This window comes from Crocuta crocuta, unplaced genomic scaffold (assembly GCF_008692635.1).
Source record: "Crocuta crocuta isolate KB4526 unplaced genomic scaffold, BGI_CrCroc_1.0 scaffold14, whole genome shotgun sequence".
NCBI classification, from domain to species: domain Eukaryota; kingdom Metazoa; phylum Chordata; class Mammalia; order Carnivora; family Hyaenidae; genus Crocuta; species Crocuta crocuta.
In genome coordinates this window covers 3,237,563-3,257,449 of record NW_027530209.1, presented here as the reverse complement: position 1 = coordinate 3,257,449, position 19,887 = coordinate 3,237,563, and the positions used below count along the sequence as shown (strand labels likewise).

Genomic DNA, 19,887 nt, shown 5'->3' with positions numbered 1-19,887 from the left:
TTCAACATAATAACCCAGAGCCTACTAAGTTCCAGGTACTGTGGAAACAGAACAAAAGCCTAGGTCCCTACCCTTGTTAGAGCCCAGTCTGGGATTTCAAAGTAAAGACTGCTATGGTTTTAAAAGACAGAAGTGCAGTGGTTTTTAGCTGCCTTGGCCTTTAAAATGAAGCAGTGGACCCCCTGCGGCCTTCCTAACATTGAAAATAGAACTCTCTGGCGAGGGTTGGGTTATTCCCAAAAGGGGAAACAAAAGGCATACCCCCTCTGTGGGCAGGACCATTTGTGGAAAGAACATTTCACTGCTCTTACCAGTGAACGTGTCTTTTAAAAATCTTTGGAAAAATCCGCATCCTGAAAGCATTTGATTACCCCGAAATTTAAAATGGGCTTTTGCTCAGTGGCAGAGATACAAATGCATCCCCAAAAGAACGGCTTCTGTGGTTAAAAAAGGCACACAGTGACTTTTAGAGAGGGTTATCTGTAAGGGGCCGGAGGGCAGGGGGCTCCTCAAATTCCATTACGAAAGCCTTTGCTCCTTCTACCTGAAGAATTCCACCACGACTCACTGAAGACCTATAGCCGGACAAGGTTACAAACAGTTTCAAGCACAATTTCTTCCCGTTTTTATTCCCTGCTCACTGAGTTATGTGCTGTTAAACATTTCCAGAAGACTGTCAAAATGTAAGCATCCTGAGGTTTACATAGGCCACACCATTAAATAACATATAAGCACAAAATTTTAAACATTGTTTTCCAGCAATGGTAAATATTTTAGCTAAGTAAAAACTGAAGCCTGAAATGCAATAAGCACTTAAATGACTCCTTTCTGTGCCAGAATTCTTATTTTCCCCTGTGCAACCCTGGCTGCTGGGATTAGGGCGACCCCAGGGAGCTCAGCAAATGGTTGTGGGTTATGAGGTGTAGCATGAGCTTGGCGACAGCATGCCACCCAGCCTCAAGAAACCCAGCCACGACTGGAACCCAAGAATCAGTGTGTTCACTTTGTGGTCAGCTTCGCATTTTTTCCCCTCCTTGCAAAAAANAAAAAAAAAAAAAAAAAAAAAAAAAAAAGCTGCTACAAAACTCAGACCTCCCCTCCACCCTACCCCCTAAGCATTCAGGAGGTGGACGAAAGGCAGAGCTGAAAGACTCCGGGCAGGGGGAGGCTGGCCCCCTGGGATGGGCAGGCAGCGTGTGGGAGTTACACCTCTTCAGTCCCTCAGCATTAAGCAGGGAAAAGAGCGGCTGCCGCTGCACTGCCCACGCACTGTGCTGTCACTTCAGGAAGGAGGAAAACCCAGAACAAATTTGACGTGGTTTTCACCACACGGTGATTGCAGTCCTATTCAAGGATGTCACAGTCACGCCACCCACTGAGCAGAACTCAGATGGAAACGAGGCCTCCTTCAAAGTGTCTAAAGTCACTGCCTATCCTGAACAGAACAAGCCGAGGAGTTTAAGGAAACCCAGGCCCGTGGCCCTACCTTCTTTGGCTTCCTGGTCCCTCTGGTTTCTCCTCTACTGAAGTGAATCGCCCTCAGCTACAGGTAAATAGAGCCACAGCTCTTCAAGAAGCAGGCAAGGCAGTGCACCTTTTCTGAGATTTGGGTCACCGTTTATAGCATGAGAATTCTAGCAAGTGAAGAAAAAGGAATGCCAAGATTTACACTCAGGGACTTTCATCTGCATTCAGAACACTACCGTAGCTCGTAGCTCCAGTTGATCTGCTATTGAAACACCACCTGTGTTTCTAATACGGAGTTCTGTGACTGGTCTTTGAGACTAAAAATATAAATATTTATCACTTATCACAGTGGGTAGGGATTGGGGGTAAGGATGGGTAGACAGAGGGAGCGGTTTTCACTTTGGTTTTGGAAAACCAAAACCATGAAGGGAGCCACATATGTATCTGTCCTGTTTCTAGTGAGGAAAACAAGGCTTTTGCTCACTTACAATTTAAAACCAGACTCACAGATGGCGTTGATGCTCCCCAATTTTGAATAGTACCTTCTAATGTTAACCTATTGACCCTAAAGACAGAACGACTCATGGAGGGAAGTCTGGGAGACTCAGAAAGTTCAAACGGACTGCTCTGAGGTTACTCAGTAGTCTGAAAGTCCTAGATTCTGTTCAAGACTAGCTTCATTCCCCAAATGATAGTGTTGGCCAAATACCACCAAATGTCAGATACAGGTATATCTGGCTTTCGTATGAAGAAGAGTCAGAGAAGATTAGAAAATGCAACTGCCATTTCATACCAGTTTTCATGCCCAACTGCCAGTGAAACTTCCAATTAATATTACAAAATGAAAATTTACATTAATTCTCATGGTAAGAAACTGGCCGAAGGTACTGGGGATGACTAGAGAAAAAGTGTCAGTTAGCTGGGTTCCTTGTTTATCGAGGGTTAAACATCATTTCTTTTACTCACTCTGAACATCGGCATTCTGAACATTGGTACACATTACCTTGAAGGGCCAGGAGGAAATATCCACGCCAATATGAATAGAATCATCCTGAAAATGAAACATATAGAGTCCAATAGTGACAATTACTGTAGTCATTCACCATGTGACATACACAAGAACAAACAATTCAATAGCTTTAAAAATAGTTTATTTCCTCCTTTGCCAACGCTTGAGCCATCTGACCATGACGCAAGGCACCACGAATTAAATAAAAACGTGTATTAGAATATATTTGTCTTGCACATGATTCCAGATAAGTGAGATTTTGAAAGCAAACAGGTGCCGATTGCTGGGGGCGGGGGGTGGGAGGCAGGAAAGTAGGTACCAGGACTAGAGGCGTGCACTTCCCTACAGTGTTGCCTGAAACACACAGTGATCATCACATTGCATCATACGAGAAGTTGCCCCAAATCAGCACAGCCAGGAGACTTGTTGCATCTCATAGTTTCTCTGTCTATAGAATAAAGTACCAAAAGCACTTCCTTAAGTACAAAGACTTCTGTCTGATAGACTTGGTACCACTAACAGAGTATGATTATTAAATATCTTCAATGTGGTTTTCATGACCCAAAAAAAAAAAAAAAAAAAAAAAAGGTTTCACATAAAAACTTCATAATATAATCCATAAACAGAATTCGTACATGTTTAAAATCTGAAGCCAGGCTGGCTATTTCTGATTTTTTTTTTTTTTTTCATTTCTTCCAGTGTTTTTTAACGTGATAAATATGTACCCAGCCTCCTACCAGCTTAAACATGCACGAAGCACTTTGCTCTGAGCACCACGATCGCCGTTCAGTATAGTCTCTTTGGGACTAAAATCCTAATCTGAGGAGAGAAGCTCTAGTTTCTCTTCAGACTTGCTCCTTCCCCTCAAATCATGTTAGTGTTGACCAAATCCCAGTAAATGCCAGCTACAAACAGAGGTGTGTGAGTAGAGGCCCAAAGAGTAATTAGGAGTAAATTCACAATGATCCGGTTAAGAAAACACACAGAAAAATGAATGATTTCACCTTATTAAAAGACTCGACTTGAATTTAAACGAGAGATGGAAGCGAAAGGAGGGAAACACTGTTTCCATCGGAGGTGAGGTGCCCTTGACCGCAGCGAACAGAGTTGCAGCAGTAAGGACCCCAGGGCGGCCCCCACTACGGGGCCCCACCGGCGACTTCGGCCGCAGATGCAGACGGCTTGAAGAGAGGTAGGTACAGTCCAAATTTGTTTTCGATCCCTGCAAATGTTGCAACAGCCAGTCTGTAGCCTCCAACGTGATCAGGATTGGGAGCGGGCAGTACGATCCTGGATTTAGGAACTGGCTCTGATCCCATGGGCTTCCTAAAAGAAGAGAAAACAGGGTGAGAACCTGAGCTTTGTATCATTTTGTATCTTGGTAAAAATAACATTTAAAAATTGTTAAAATCTTCCTCATATAAAGAAGTTGGGGAGTTCTAGTTGGTTGTATGTTCCCCTCTGAAATGTGTTTGGTTACATGATTTCAATATTTTCCTGTATCTTTTCTTTTTTATTAATGTTTATGTATTTTTGAAAGCCGGAGAGACAGACAGAGAGAGAAGGCGCTGGGAAGGGACAGAGAGAGGGAGACAGAGGAGCCAAAGTGGGCTCTGTGATGACAGCAGAGAGCCCGATGCGGGGCTCAAGGCCAAGGACCGTGAGATCATGACCTGAGCTGAAGTCGGACGCTTAACCGACTAAACCAACCAGGTGCCCCTTTCCTACATCCTTTCTATTTCATCCTTAGGAATGAGATTAATGTACCCATCTTAATAATGAACGACAAGGCACTGGAAGAGCTGAAGCGTAGCTGCAGATTTAGCAGGATACTTACACGCCTCCAAAATCAATGTAGAACCATCTCTGCAGCAATTCGTACGTCAGCAAAGTTACACCAAACTGGGGTGAGGATCGAAACACACGAGCTTTGAAAAAATGGGGAAATAATAGATACAATGAGATTTTTCAAAAATTTACCTGATACCAGAGGCTTAGTTAAGAACAAATTATTTCCATACCACCAGCTCCTTTCCAAAGAGCCTTTGGGCCTTCTTCCCGCAGTATCTTCCTAAAGCAGTCCATCACCCCGCTGTAAGTGGTTTGGCCGGCCCGGGCTGCCACCTGTAATCGCGTCTTGATAACATCAGCAGGGGTCACTAAAGATGCCGCCGGCATACCTGCAGGAAAGGCACCACCATCACAGTCTGGTCACATTCTCACTATATAAAAATCACTGTGCTTTGAACTGCTGGCCGTGGAAAGAAAGTTAAGAGTCTGATGAAAACAAAGGCCTCCTGCGCTGTCCCCTGGGAAGCAGGGCCAGGACTGTCCTGTCTGCAGAGGCTCCTTAAGACCCTCCTTACCTCTCCTGCCCTGAACCACTGTGGTAGGTTCATATTTATTAATACTTTTAAGGAATGACTTGTCAATAACACTACTTCAAGTGGTTGAGAACAAATGGAGAAAGGCTGTTTTTTCTTTTTCTTTTTTACTTTCCCGTCTAAATCAGTCACTTGCAAAGTTATTAGGTCCGATTTTCAGAAGTGAAGTTTGTTATGTGTTTCCTCTTCACGCTTTTCTGTGGCTGCTGGCAGTCACGGGAGGTGCCTTCTCGCACACGTTCAACCACCCTTTACCCACCAAAGCCTAGCCTCTCCAGTTACACCAGAAAAAGACTTTAGTGAGGGCTGCGGGCTAAGCAAACAGTGTGTGTTGGGGGGAGGGGGGTGGTGACCAGAGGTGGAGACTCCCACAGATAACACTTCGGGATTCTTTTTTCCTACAACTGACGTCTCCAGAAAAAATATTTGACAGAAAGCTGAAAATTTACACTGGCTGATAATCAATGAAAAAGCAACAACAACAGCAACAAAACCCTCCCAAAATTACCAATGGGAAATTTTTCTACAGTCATTTTACCCAAAATGGGGCAGCCCATGTTTAGATTTTTTAAAAGCGAGACTGTACTCAGAAGACACTGTCTCTTATGGTTTTATTACTTTTCCATTATGAACCTATTCCAAACCAAATTGGTCAAATGCAGATGCATAAATCTCCTTTGCTTTTTTTAAGGCTTAATAATTCTGTAAGAATTTCGGTCCAAACCATCGTGGTCTGGCTCACAAGTACATCTCATCCTTCTAACAGACGGCTTTAAGGTTACAGTGTGTGCGTGTGCACGTGCACGCGCTTGGGGAGATGTGCACAGTACACGTTTGCATTTATCTTACTAAGGTACAGCTCTTCTTCCGGCTTTCCTGAACGCCTCACAAACTTTCAACGTAACTGTTTTTTTCTAAAATACATCACATTTTTTGCATGTGCAAAAGCTCACTTTATATCCAATGCTTCAGTGGGTAAGTCATACTGAAATCCCTATTAACTTGGAGGAATTATTTTAACGTTGAGCCAGGAATTTATACTCCAACATAATGGAAGGAAACAGGAAAAATGCTCAGAAACCCACTGTGTTCACACCACCCATTACGTTTTACTTCCTGGTTTAGAAAGAGGTTAGCAAGGCTGTCTGCTTTTGACGTGTAGTAAAATCCTTCTTGCAACAGTGGGCACGCATGTCAGAGGGACAGGGGGCCACATACAGGCAATTACATGAGCAACAAAGTCTCCTTCGGTCAGTTTTCACAAATAGTTCCTTGTTATGAAAAAGGGAGAAGTATTGGGGGGCAGAGAGGAAAGATCCTGATTATGAAATAAATATGGCAAAAAAAACCCTTGTAAGATGCTTAGCAAGTTGTCTGGCAAAACTGGTTGTTGCTGTTGCTGTTGCTGGTGGTGGTGGTGGTGGTGTGTGTGTGTGTGTGAGAGAGAGAGAGAGAGAGAGACAGAGAGACACACACACGGAAAGAGAGAGAGAGAGAGAGNACACACGGAGAGAGAGAGAGAGAGAGAGAGAGAGAGAGAGAGAGAGAGAGAGAGAGAGAGAGAGAGAGATGGGGGCTGGAAATATGGCAGCCTGCCCGTCACATCTCCCTCACCTCTCCCAGGCTGACAGCTATGAGGCCTGGGAGTTACTCAGTGGATGGAGGATCTGGTAGAAGATGGTGAAACTAACCTGGAGAACAGCCTCATGCTGCTCCAAAGCAAAGCCAGGAAAGCAGTACCAGAAAGAACTTGGCCACCAGAAATCTGTTGATTTTGGTGGCCAGGGTTGGCAATGACTCTGAGGAAATTTGCCTGGTCTCTCCCGGCTTCCAAAAAGGCTAAGACAACACTGATCAAGAGGTCTCGGTTTCTCTACTCCCAAACATGGGGGAGCAAGTGGAGGCTAGGAAACAGAGAAGCTTCTTTAAGGCTCCTCCATCCACAGCAGGCTGCCGAATGCTTCAGCAATGACACAGATGACGAGACCCACCCACTGCCTCTGTGACAAGAACAATTTGGGGTGTTCTCCAGCCAATATAAAATTATAACTCTTTAAAGGGGGCCCAGCACCTAGAGAGTAGAAGTTCATTTATAATAAAAAGAAAACACAACCAGCAAAATCTAACTTTGGGGCAAGACATCCCCAGTTTTCAGAAATATCCCATTAGTATCTGTCAAGGGTGTGCTTCTCTGTTTATGGGATACAAAGTTAATATCTGTTTATTTTGGATCAAGGTGAAGGGATTCACAAACTCCCTGGGTGTCCTTATCTATAGTATCTATTTGATGGATCAGGTTCTAAGAAAAGTGTCAAGATTTTGAATGAGAAAGTATCATGTTCTTATCACACTCTTAAGCTGAGGTTTTAGAAAACAATATTATGTGGATACTACATAGGGTTTGATGGCAATACACCGTGAAAGGATTTCAGTTTAAAAAGTAACCAGAGGGGGCACCTGGGTGGCTCAGTCTTAAGGTTAAGCGTCCGACTTAGGCTCAGGTCATGATCTCATGGTTTGTGGGTTCGAGCCCCATGTCGGGCTCTGTGCTGACAGCTAGCTCAGAGCCTGAAGCCTGTTTCGGATTCTGTATCTCCCTCTCTCTCTGACCCTCCCCTGCTCGTGAGCTCTCTCTCTCTCTCTCTCTCTCTCTCTCAGAAATAAATAAAACATTAAAAAAATAAAAAATAAAAAGTAACCAGAGAATATAAAAGGAGGAGATTCTCAGGCACGCTCTCTCAGAAGAATGAACTTGAGAACAGATAGACTAACTGCCCATAAACGTTTGATTTGCACAACACTGAGATCTATCTCCTGACTAATGAACATCCATCCTGCAAACAATCTCTCCCCAACCTGAAGCCAATGAATTTACTGCTTGGATGCTGGCTGGTGGCCCATCAAGTGTTTAACATGGGGTCCTCCCTCCCCCACCACCCTGCAACTTCTCTGCTGGTTCTGAATAAACTCAATTTCTGGTCATTCCAGCTTGCCTCAATTTATCTCTTTATTTAGGTAGATGCTATCTTCTCAGTGTATTTTATTGTTTATAAGTGCAAAATAAGACTCTATGCCTGAGTGCTATTTTTAAATGCTGAATTCCATTTAGTCTGACATTAATATTTCTAAACTTGCTTATTTGTTGGTATTTGCCTAATACATATTTTTCAATCCTTTCTCTTTCAGTTGTTCTATGTCACTGTGTTCTCAAATTTCAGATGACCAGATTTCCTTTCACAACTCATCAGGAATAGGCATTTGTTTTTTACTAGGGGCATTGAATCCATTCAAATTGTGGCTATAAGTGTGGTTATTAGACTTATCTCTGCTATCCGATATTGTGGTTTTTATTTTCTGTTTCTAATTGTTCCCCTTTTGGCCTCCACCCTTTCCTAATTTAGATATTATATACATTTATCGCATAGGTACCCTGTTTACAATATGTACAATAAATGGACATTTACCCCCTTCGCCGGCAAGCCCTTTTTATATAAAAATACATATTATCAAAGTCACCATTTACTGAAATCACTCTCAGGTTTCACTTTTATTTGCTCTGTTTCAAATCCCCCGCATTTTCTTCTTCCCTAAATTCACTTTTCATTTTGTTTTAGAAATATCTGTGAGATGTAACCTTTGAGTTATGGGAGAAATGAACTTGAGACCTGCCGTCCCTCCTGAAGGCGGGTGTGCCTGGGAACGCCGTTGGGGTTCCAGACATCCTCTCCTTGGCATTTTGAAGGGGCTAGGGCTGCAGATGAACACATGAGAAGTGAACTTTTATTACTGATTTGTTTTCTGTCCTTTTGTATTACTTCTCGCTAGGGAGCTCCTATGAAATAGACATTAGACCTCCGGGACTAGTCCTACACGTCTCTGTATTTTCGCTCCGTATCGTAGTTGTTGTTTATGTTTCCCCATGGCTTCATTTTCCAGATGTCTAATTTGGTCTTTGAGCATACCCATTCTATCATTCAGACCATGTACGGATTTGTAATTCTGGCAATCCTTTTACTAATTTTTAAGAAAGCTTTCTTAAGAACGTTCCTCTTAAATCTCTCTGCAGGTCTTGGGTATAGGTCTTAAAAGTTCTCTTTTCTCTGAATTGCCTGTTTTCCCTGGAATTCCTGCTTGCTTTTCTTGTTGCTTCCTGTCTGGGACCTCTGGCTGTCTATTGATATTCAAGTTCGAAGAACAGACTGATTAGTGTAGTGCCGGCTTCCACCACCACATAGGTCAGTTTCACTGGCAGGCTGCTCTCCCAAATCAGGGGCGGGGGCCAGCAATGGGCTTTGTGAAACGGGGGAGTCCTGTTAACTGGGTACAAGGGTTGGGGAGGAGGCCCCGCAGGGGTGGGAACTTCCAAGTTGCTAAAATGTGGAGTGCTTCACTCCCTCTGGAAATACAAGACATTATTTTATACCCGTCTTGGGAAGAGCTGCCATCAGCTAGTTCGTTTGTTCATTCGTTCATTCATTCATGCATGCATGCAGGCATGCGTTTATTCCATCTGTGGTGAAGGTCCGGGACCTGAAGCCTTACCCTGCGTTTTTTCAGTTTCTTACACTCGGCCCTCTCCAGGCAATCGGTGCCTTCCTTTAGAGAACAGCCAGGGGCTTTCAGCCGGGATTCAATTGTTGTCTGAAGCTGAAGCTTGGTACAAAAAAGGAGCTGGGAGGGCCAAGCCCCACCTTCCTGCCAGGAATGCGGCTCTTTCACTCCCGTTAAAGATTTACCTTACCCCCGCCCCTACCCCTGGTATTCCATTGTTCATTCACTGGTTAAAATTCTCTGGTTCTGCTCTTACCTTAAGAGCGGTTTTTTCTGCCTGTGTTCTGGGTTGTGGCACCCTCCAGTCCGGTTTCAGAGTCAATATGCTTCTGTTTCCTGCCTTCTGAGGGCTGATGCTAATATTTTCTAGTGCCAATAGAAGTTAAAAAAATGTATTTTCTGATATTTTAAGGTATTTGGGTCGAAAGGAGAGATAGATGAATATACTCAGTCTATTACTTTGATTCAATCTCTCCCATTACGTTTTTTTTTTTTAAGGATGTAAGAATTGCTTTTAAATTATTTTAACCTTTATGTTCACATAATTAACAAATTGTGTCAATAGTACTTCTCTCCTAACTTCATTCTTTTAATATGTTTGCAAAAGCATTGAGAGGGTCACACACATACTGTTTCTTGAATAATTTTTAAAGATACTTCGGAGTTACAACTTAATTTAAATTTGATTTATCCTTTATCGTATCACTGATAACTAAAATCACCTCTGATGAGGAAGCTCTAAAATTTGAGAAGTACCAGATATCCTTTATTTGAGATTATCCGTAAGCCGTATCAAAATGTCCTTGGATAATCAAAAAGCAACGTGTTCACTGCAGGGAATTAAAAGTTAGTTCTTAATTTCAGGCTCTCTGCTTTGGCTCCCACCTTCTGACACACTGAAGCATGTTGGCCAATGAACATAAATTCAAATACTGGTTAGGCTTACTCTATCCTGTGAAATAATGGAGATGTTCCCAATATTTAAAGACATTTGGGGTGCCTGCCTAGGTGGCTCAGTCAGCTAAGTGTCTGACTCTTGATTTCAGCTCAGGTCATGATCTCATGGTCCTGAGACTGAGCCCCGCTTAAGATTCTCTCTCTCCCTCTCCTTCTGCCCCTCCCCTGCGTGCACACTCTCTCTCAAAAACTAAATAAATAAAGATATTCCCATTTCACAAACATATACATATATCTAAAAAAAAAAAAAAAAAACCAATATTCTCCAGATTTTGAGATATCAACAACCACCTCTGTTAAAATACTACTAAAGCAATCTAACTTGAGGTCAAATAAAATTTTTAGAAAAAGACAGTACTTACTGAATAACTGAAATTACTATCAAAACATAGAAAGCATGATCATATTAAGTTGATCCCAGATCCATCTTATTTATAATACAACTGTTTTGTAAAAAACATGTATTCTGTGTAGGAGATATTTCATATAAAATTACATTTTATATAACAATACACATAAAAATAGTAATTATGTAAGCGTAATATTACATTATGGTCTTACAGTAAAATTATATTAAGATATTAGTAATATAGTATATTACTATAAAATTATAGCATTGTAAAAATTATAAAATATTAAAATTATAAAATAGTAATGGTATTACGTTATAATAAAAAAGTCAGCAGTCAAACTGCTATTCATACTTATTTTGAGATAAGCATTTCTCCTTTCTCCAAATGACAGAGATCACTCTGACCCTGAGATGGACTTCTGGGGATTCTGAGCATTTTCCACCAGTGTGTCTTCTACCTAGGGACTGCCTTCATTCTCACTGGCATCCCCAAAGGCAATGTGAGGGCCTGATCCATCTTCCATCCACCAACGCACACAGGTGTGCATTTTTGTGCTCATTGCCCTTATTGTGTTGTTACACTGGGCACAACACGAGTGCAAACACAAGTCTTCCTGTCCTTCTCCACACTGCATCCGGCGATCTGGCTGAGCACACCAGCAATGTTCTACACTCAGCAGCTGGCTGCCCTGCTCCCTCCTGTGATCTCAAGTCATCTACTTATCACTAGATATAGGTTTTTATGTTCATCTTATAACAAAATACATTAATTATTAATTCAGATGCACTTTTTAGGCATTTTTATTTGGATTTGCAGCTAAACAATCACGTGCAAATAATGATGGTTTCATTTCTTCTTTTATGATATTTATGCCTCTTACTTTTTTCTATTTTACTACATTGACCAGAACCTCCAAAAAAAGCCTGAAAAACAGGGATGACAGAGTCTTCCTTGTCTGATCCCCAATTCAATGAGAATAGTAGTTATGATATTTGCCATTGGCTTTTGATAGATGTTATTAAATTAAGAAAGTGGTTTAGTTCTCCTTATGTAGTTTATACAGATTTGTGCAATATGCAAGACGATGACGCTTTGAGGCTAATCTGTTCTCTGAAGAAAAAAAAATGGATGACAAGTCTGCCTTGTAGTTTTCCATCCTATAGGAAAGCAGGTGGATAAATAATGAAAGTAAAGCGTTGCACTCGGCTCCCAAATGACCTTCACCTCCTGTGTTCACACATCAGCCTCTCCTTGTACATTACACAGGGCTGAGCGGTATAACAAATAGGATTGTGTGGGGACCTAAAGAAGTGTGACTTCCAAAAGTGTGTCTTTTGGTCACAAAAGACATGGCAACTGGGATTTTGCTCTCTTCCTCTGTCCTCTCTCCCCACCCGTCTCCTCCTCCCTTCACTCCTCTCTGAGCTGGCTCTGTGGGAGAAGTCAGTCGCCTTGTCACAAGAACATCCAAGGTGACCTACAGTGAGGCCCTGTGGCAAGAACTGACGCCTCTTGCCAACGGCCATGTAACGGAGCCCTGAAGGTGAATCCTCCAACTTCAGCCGAGCTGCTGGCTGACATCTTGATTGCAACCTTATGCCAGCTTGAGCTAGAGGCACTCGATAAGCGGCTCCAGGTCCACAGAAAGTGTGAGATGATCGGGGTTTGCTGTTTCCAGCTGGGCAGTGCTGGGGTAATCTGTTATGCAGCAATAGACAGGGAACAGAGAAGGTAGCTGAGAAATGGCTCTCTGAAAGATGCTGGGGTGGCTGCATGGCTAACAAGGCAGCAGTGGGTCATAAACCAGTTCCTACTTCCAAGAATAATGTGGTAACGCATTAAAAATAGTCCCACTTTTTACCAGCAAACTCACTTTGGAGAGTCTATCTGTAAGGAAAATGTCCCAGAGTAGGGGAAAAGCCTTTAAGCACAAAGATTTTTTTTACAACATAAAACATTAAAATTTTTTTTGAAAAAAAAAATTTAAGAATCTAAGATTGAGGGTTAGATAACGGTGCAGCATTTAAAAACTATGTTTACAAAGTTTGGAAACGTGTAATATTATTGAACATTTAAAAATACTTATTATGTGCCAGGTACTTTCTTGGATCTTTCCATTTATTAATGTATAATAATAAATAACTTTATGAGACTAAGATTATTCTTCACCCCATCTGTAGATGGGGAAACAGGAGGATAGGAGTTCAAAACTTGTTCAGGTCACATGAGGGGAAACTGCAACTGGGATCTGCCCAGTCTGGCCCCACAGCACATGCCATCAGCTGTCGGGCCGTGATGGCTAACAATGCTCAGCTACAAAATTAGGTGAAAACCACAGACCCACAGTGTGATCGCAGTTACAACTATGCATTGTTATGAATGATGCAGAGGGAAACAAATTAGCAGAAATGTTAACTAGGGATTATCTTAGAGTCCTGGAATATTTTCTTATTTACCATTTTCGTTACTTTCTATACTTTCCAAGTATTTTACAATTTAGCAATATTATTTTCCTAATCATGAAAAAAAAAACTGAAAGAAGAAAATAAACCTCAAATGAGAAAAAAGAACAAAAACCCGCTAGTAATTTCTACAGCTCTGGTAGCATAGATTACCTAGGAAACTCCTACCCAGAGATGAAATCCCTTCTGGGTGGCCATCTTTCTCCAAGAGCAGAGTATAGGCCCTATTTTTGTTCTGTTTTGGAGAGAGGCCTAGACTTTGATCTGAGCTCTAATACATATCCTCTGATTTCACAACTGACTCCTGGAATAATTTACAGACAGATTCCCTTGGATTTGATGTAATACTGGCCAACGTTTATTGAGTGCTTACTATACGCTAGGCCCTATGCTAAGTCCTTCACCTGAGTGTTCTCACTTGTACCTCACAGGCACGCTCTGTCGTCAGTACAATTATCATCTCTGTTCACAGCCAAGGACACCGAGGCCTGGGACAGGTTCGGTAATTTGCCCACGCAGCACACTACGCCAAGAGGTGTGGCAGTTCTCCCCAGGAGCTCCTTATTTCCGATAAGAAATTTATATTGTACAACGTACAAAATGCATTGCATTACGACCTTTTGGTTTAGAGAATATTATCATGTATACACATGTAAGTGACACACAACAGAACACAGTTAATCAATGGCTAAACTGTGATTAAAACTGGGAATTCTATATTGTAGTCTCGAAATCATTATTTTTTTCTTGATGGGGAGGTAGAGTGGTCCTACACTCTACCTCTATCAACAAAGGTCCCTGAGCAGCCAGGAAAGGACAACCTTGCCTCATTTACCAACATCACTGCCTTTGAAAGAAAAGGGATTAACTAAGAATTAAGAGGAGATCCATGAGTTCCTGCCTTCAGGGACACCGCAGGCTACAGGCAGGGCCACACAACAGCAAACAACCTCTCAGAGCAGGGGCTGGTCCTCCTGAGACTTAAATCAACAGTCCTCTGGAGAACAGCACCTGTATCAAAAACGTTTAGACCCAGGCATCCCACCACTGCCTTAGGGTCTGTTAACTCATTAATGTTTGCCACCACCTGGAGAGCGAATCCAGCTTGTGCAGCCTTGAGGGTCTCTGAACCAGGAGCAGCAATGATCCAACTGGTGTCTGCTGAGGCTATAATCAAATTTCCTCTGGGCATTTACATTGGGATGTAGAGGCCAACCTTCCCCCTCCTCATCTATTCTTTCTTTTCTATTGACACATAGTCAATGTAGCACCGAAAACAAGAAGAGTCATTTCCTTCCGGGGTTCAATGAACACACACACCCTGTTCCCGTAACACAGCGATGAGGAGTCAGTACTACGTCACGTTTATCTAGCGTCTGGACAAGCATTCCTGTACCATTTCGGTTAGACATCTTAAAGCACAATGATTCAAATTTGTTAAAACGTCCAGCTGAACAGTCATCAGTGGTATGCTGTGAAGTGGAACTAGGAAACTATACAGAACTTGGAATTCAACAACGTCACAAAATGTACCAAATTTTCCTGGGCCTTCTCTGGAGTTAGGAAATTAAGCTTGCCTAATCTAATCGGCCAGAAGGTTAATTTCATCTCCTTTCTTTTCAGTAGCTATTCAGAGCAATCTGGAGCCACCTCACATGTGCCCAGTCAAGAACTATCAGCAAAGAATTCCAGGGCAGTGACATGGGAGAGGCCAGGGGAGAACACGGCCCTGCGTGGGCCACTCACCAGCTATGGCGCCAGCCAACAGCAGGCTTCCAGGACTAATGTGCCCATCTTCACTTGCAAAGGAAGCCTTCACATGAGCATAGCACGGGAAGTAGATGGCCGAGAAAGGAATGTCCCGCAGAAAGCATGCTTTGGCACCCTGTACATTTGAAAAGGAAGAAAAAAACCACATGAAACACATATCCCATTGAGAAGATCAAGCTTTTCTGGAACTTACCTCAGAACAAAATATTCCTGGAGAAGACCAAATTTGTATTCACAAGTTGAAAGGGGAACAGAAAAAAAAAATAACCCAAATTCTCCAAGTAATAAATCTGAATTTTGTTTTTAAAAAATAAAACTAATTTTATTGTATGGTGTGAGAAAGAGGGAGGTACTTCTTGTTTATTCCAATGATTAGACTCTGATGAAGACATTTCTGGAACTCTGTCTGCAACATCTTTTTAAATCCCTACTGATGGCAAGTCACTCACTGGCATTTCAAGGAGGATCTGTTCTCAGAAGATGGGCAGCAAAACCCAAGATGCCCCTTTGTTTACATACTAGGAAGCCGACAAGTTATATAGGTGGCAGGGAAAGAGGTTTGTTTTCTTATATTGTTTGAGACTCTGATGAAAGTGTTGGACTCTTTCCCAGAAAAAAATTACACATACGTAAAAAATTACATACCTTTTGAAGGGGTTCATGGATCCCCTAATTTATTCACATATTTACCCCTTTGCCCCCAGGGAATGAAACATTGATAAATGCTTGTTCTAAAGCCTTCAAATATTTACAATAATTCCATTTAAGTTATGTGTATAGCGCAATCAGCAACTAGAGTGAAGTCTTCGAATACTTTCTAGTGCCAAAATAATACATGGGGAGGCCTTGAGAACTGATGTGTGCCCAGAAATGTAGCATTTTGATGAAAACCACGAGACATATATTGTGTTTCAGGCAGGCCAAATGGGAAGGAAGTCACTCCTTTTCAACACCTAATGATTTAATACCATTTCTTTCACAGATTTCTAGTGCCTAAAAATTTCCACTAAACTGAGAGATTCTTCAGAGAAAATAATGAATCCATCCAGATTCAAAAGGTCTAGCCAAGCCCAGTGACATTTAGTAAGGTCTAGTGATGTTGGACTGAAGGCATTTTTGCTTGATGCTAGGCTCCACTCTGTCAAAGTTCCTTAACACTACACATCTGTTACTATTGCCTTTGCTTTCTGATACCATCATTACACTCCTGACTCAAACTGCGACTGTGGGTAATAAAACCCTTTAGTCTTTTTCATACAAATTTCTAATAACCTAGGTCTACTATAACTTAATTAGTTGCCTTAAATAAGTAACATAATTAGGATTTTGTTTCATCCTATTTAAATTCATCCTAGCTTGGCCCATCCTTCTAAACAGAACAAATACTTGGAATCCGGATTCTGTGGTGTTGGCTATTTCCTGGGAAACTCACCCATGGCCAAGATATCTTTGTCCATTCTATATAGATATTTAAAAAAGGGGGGGGGGCAGATCCACATCATGTACTGCTTGCCAATCAACCCACACTTGTATCTTGTCTACCCCCCAAACTGTTAAATGCCTAACTGAAAAGAAGAACCACAAAATCCACCACACCCACATTCTTTCTTTTATGTACATGCAAACTAATGCTCAGGATGATTAATCCATCAACGGCACATTTACTGAGGGCCACACTATTGGCTTGTGTAGGGGAGATCCTTGGAGGCAGGGCCCAGAGAAAGTCCAAAACTCAGGACAGGACTCTGCAATCTTTCCACCTCCCCCAGCTTTTTCAAGGACAAAAAGTACAGTAGAACACCAATATCCATGCATGGCATCCAGTCCTTCCCCGGTGATCATTAACTGTTTGAGGGTAACACTTTCATCCATTTGTTTTATTATTTTCAGTTTGTTTTCCTCATTTTGCCTCCAAACCTTCCTAGGAGTTGTGCTAGTCATTTACTCCCATGCAGAGAGTGTTTGGGAGATATTCAAATTATATGCAAAATAACCAATTTAAATTAAGATCAGTTAAATCTTCTTCACCCCTGGCTCCCTGTATACAGGAAAGCAACACTGCCATAATACTGACTTTCTAAATGAGCCTCTTTAATTTTTTATAAGCTGATACAATTCTTCCTCTCATAAATTGTGCTTTCTACTAAATCTATTAGTTTTTACTTTTACCTCACCTCCCAAATCTTCACATCTTAGAGCCAAACTTCTGTTTTTTTGGCTGGTAATACTTTTCCTTCAAAATGTTTTTCCCCCCGATTGTAAAATATTAACTGCTCATCATAGACAATACAGAAAGAAAAGCATTAAAAATTAAAAGCTTAATTTTCACCAGCCAGAGATAACCACTGCAACTGTACATGTTTTGGAGCTTTTCCTTCAACAGTAGGATTAATAACCATTCCATGGTTGAGACCATCATTCTGTGGTTCTGAGTTATCCTTTTCTTCTCTTTAAATTCATGGTATGTGGTTTTGTGGGGTTTTCTTGGGAGGGAGTGGGGAGGGACTGGTATAGTCTAACATCTCCTTTATTACTCAGCCATGTTGCCCAAATTTTCTATTTGTTGTTTCCAAAATTCTACCGCCATCTTTGGTCTTGGCAGTCCTGTGGATCAGGCCCCATCTTCTCACTGTTTTCAAAGCTTTGTAATGACTTTACTTTCCCATTTTCCTCTCTCTGGTCAGCCTGGTTCCTCTCAGGTAAAGCTGTTCAATGCCCCACTCATCTGATCACACAGGGTACACTTATCACCCTGCAGCTTCCTTGATGAATCCTATGCTGGGAACATCGACACCATGCATATCACCTCTTCATTCCTTTAAACCCCAAATACCACCCTTTCTACTGAGCATTCTTTAACTAGAAGGTAGACAGGGAGTGAATTCCACACAGCTCCACATTGTCTGCACTTTCTCAATGCCGTTTTGGGTTTTCTTCATGCTCTTATGTCTTGCCGATATCAGTGTTGCCTGTTTCAGAGAACAAGCAACCAGGCGTCAGGAACCAGGGGCCAGAGAAAAATCTCAGCAAAATCTTTGGCTGTCAGTCGGGGCATGTTTCTGGTGACACTGATTTGACTTTGCCAACTCAGACAAGAAAAGAAAACAAAAGAAAAAGAAAACTAAAACAAGAAATAAGAGAATTAGGATATGTTATCAGGCTCCTACCAGGAAAATAAACTCATTTCTTGGAAAAAATATATTAGAAACCAAAGCCAAGCTTTTCGTTTTCAAATAAAGATCTATAATTTTAGGGGGATATAACGGAGCTTAGCTGATAATTTTGTACTGGAATATTAAAATTTTAAAAAAGGAGAGGAAGACAGCTATTAGCCTCTCTAATGCTATGTGCCTTCAATCTGATCTGAAGGCCAGGGGGAGACGTGATCGGAAATTAGAAACATCCCTGATCAAAACACAAACAAACAAACAAGAACAAATCTAAGAGTGGAGCTGCACTATGAAACACCAAAGGAAAAATGGTCAGGAAGATGCTATACTTTTCCTACATGGCATCAGACAATGTGGTCCAATAATCTATGCATGCTAGAGAGTGAACGTCAGACCATGAAGAAGGGTCATAGGTTTCTGATTATCTGAAAAAAGGGAGAAGGAAAAGCCAAGAAAGCAAGCTAGCCTGTGGGGCCAGGAGTTTTGGAAGAAATGAGGGAATGATCACTGGAGTCCTGAGGAGGTGACGGCTGCAGTCCTAACGGAAGGGTGGAGGGGGGGCGAGGATGAGGGCGGCTGTGTCTCCCTGCCTCTCCCGGAGCCTGCGCCCACCCTCCCACAGCACAGCACCTCAGGCGTCTCCTTGCAGCAAATCACTGTCCTGGGTCAGGAGGTGCCCGTGGCCTCTCTCACACCCCAGGCATCAAAGCCCCATTCCCAAGGAGAGCTAACTTTGCAAAAGGCTGGAGAAAAAGACTTCTTAAATTTCCCTGGCCTCCCCTCTCTCCACCACTGTCTTCAGGTCTACGGCACAAAGGCAGGTGCCAATTTGTAAGGCTGCCTCGGGCAGTACCTGACCTGTGGCTCCAGCCGCAATGAAAAGGGAAGGAGGATGTGAAAAAGGCTTTTAAAGTTCCAACAGGGAGAATGTTTCTCTCCCAGATTCCTTGATAAATCCTTCACTTCACAGTGAATACTCATTCTCCAGGCTTACATCACAACACAAACCTGTCTGGCTTGAAACCTACTTGCCCCACTGACAATTTTTACTAAGTGGTCAGCCATTCTGAACAGGCAACTTTATAATAAGGGGTGACATTCCATGCTGTCCAACAGCCTGCGTCATCAACACAAAAATCATTACTTTGGCCATGAAAAAACTAATAAATTACAAAGTGTGTGCCACCTAAAATAAATCTGTAAATCTTGCCCTATAAGAAAATCTTCACATTCTCCTGCCTTAAGTCTTTCTCACTGGTTCTCTGGCATCTCTGTCCTCAGATACTCGGATTAGCCCTGAATTTCCTCTGTACACACAGTAAAATCACTTGGGGTAAATTCATAAATAGAAAAAGCAATAATCTAATCTCTTGCTACTCATTAAACCACTTTCTCCAAAAAGGGAAAACTGTTGTTGTTTTTTTAATTTAGTGGGCTTTTTAAAATAATAGGAACAATAAAAGGCATCTCAGGGGAGATCTGTATATAAATAAACTAGAATCAAAACCCAGATATAGCTTAACTATCCACTCTGGCTCCATTCCTATACTGTACCATTCTAAACCCTCTCCAACATTATTCTACTTAAAGTCTAGGAAAACTTTTTCAAGGGTTGGTCTCACCTAACTTACAGTTAGGAGTCTAAAATCGACACAGGCAATTAGGCTCAGAGACACTGGCCAGATAGTATCACCATGGCATAAGAATTATTTCTTTTGTTTCTCATGCTTTTTTTTTTTTTTTTTTTTTTATTGCCACTTCTGA

The 19,887-nt window shown here is 41.9% G+C and overlaps 1 protein-coding gene across 1 annotated transcript in view; it reads right to left on the bottom strand.

Moving 5' to 3' along the window:
- Positions 1-3,140: 3,140 nt before the first annotated feature.
- SLC25A13 (solute carrier family 25 member 13) overlaps positions 3,141-19,887 on the bottom strand; it is a 184,552-nt gene continuing 167,805 nt past the window's right edge. The window contains exons 16-19 of the mRNA XM_077765407.1: positions 14,930-15,068; positions 4,498-4,656; positions 4,314-4,404; positions 3,141-3,802 (exon numbers count right to left, since the gene is read on the bottom strand). Of these exons, the coding sequence (XP_077621533.1) occupies positions 3,616-3,802; positions 4,314-4,404; positions 4,498-4,656; positions 14,930-15,068 (576 nt within the window). The 3' untranslated portion in view covers positions 3,141-3,615. The remainder of the gene's footprint in view (positions 3,803-4,313; positions 4,405-4,497; positions 4,657-14,929; positions 15,069-19,887) is intronic.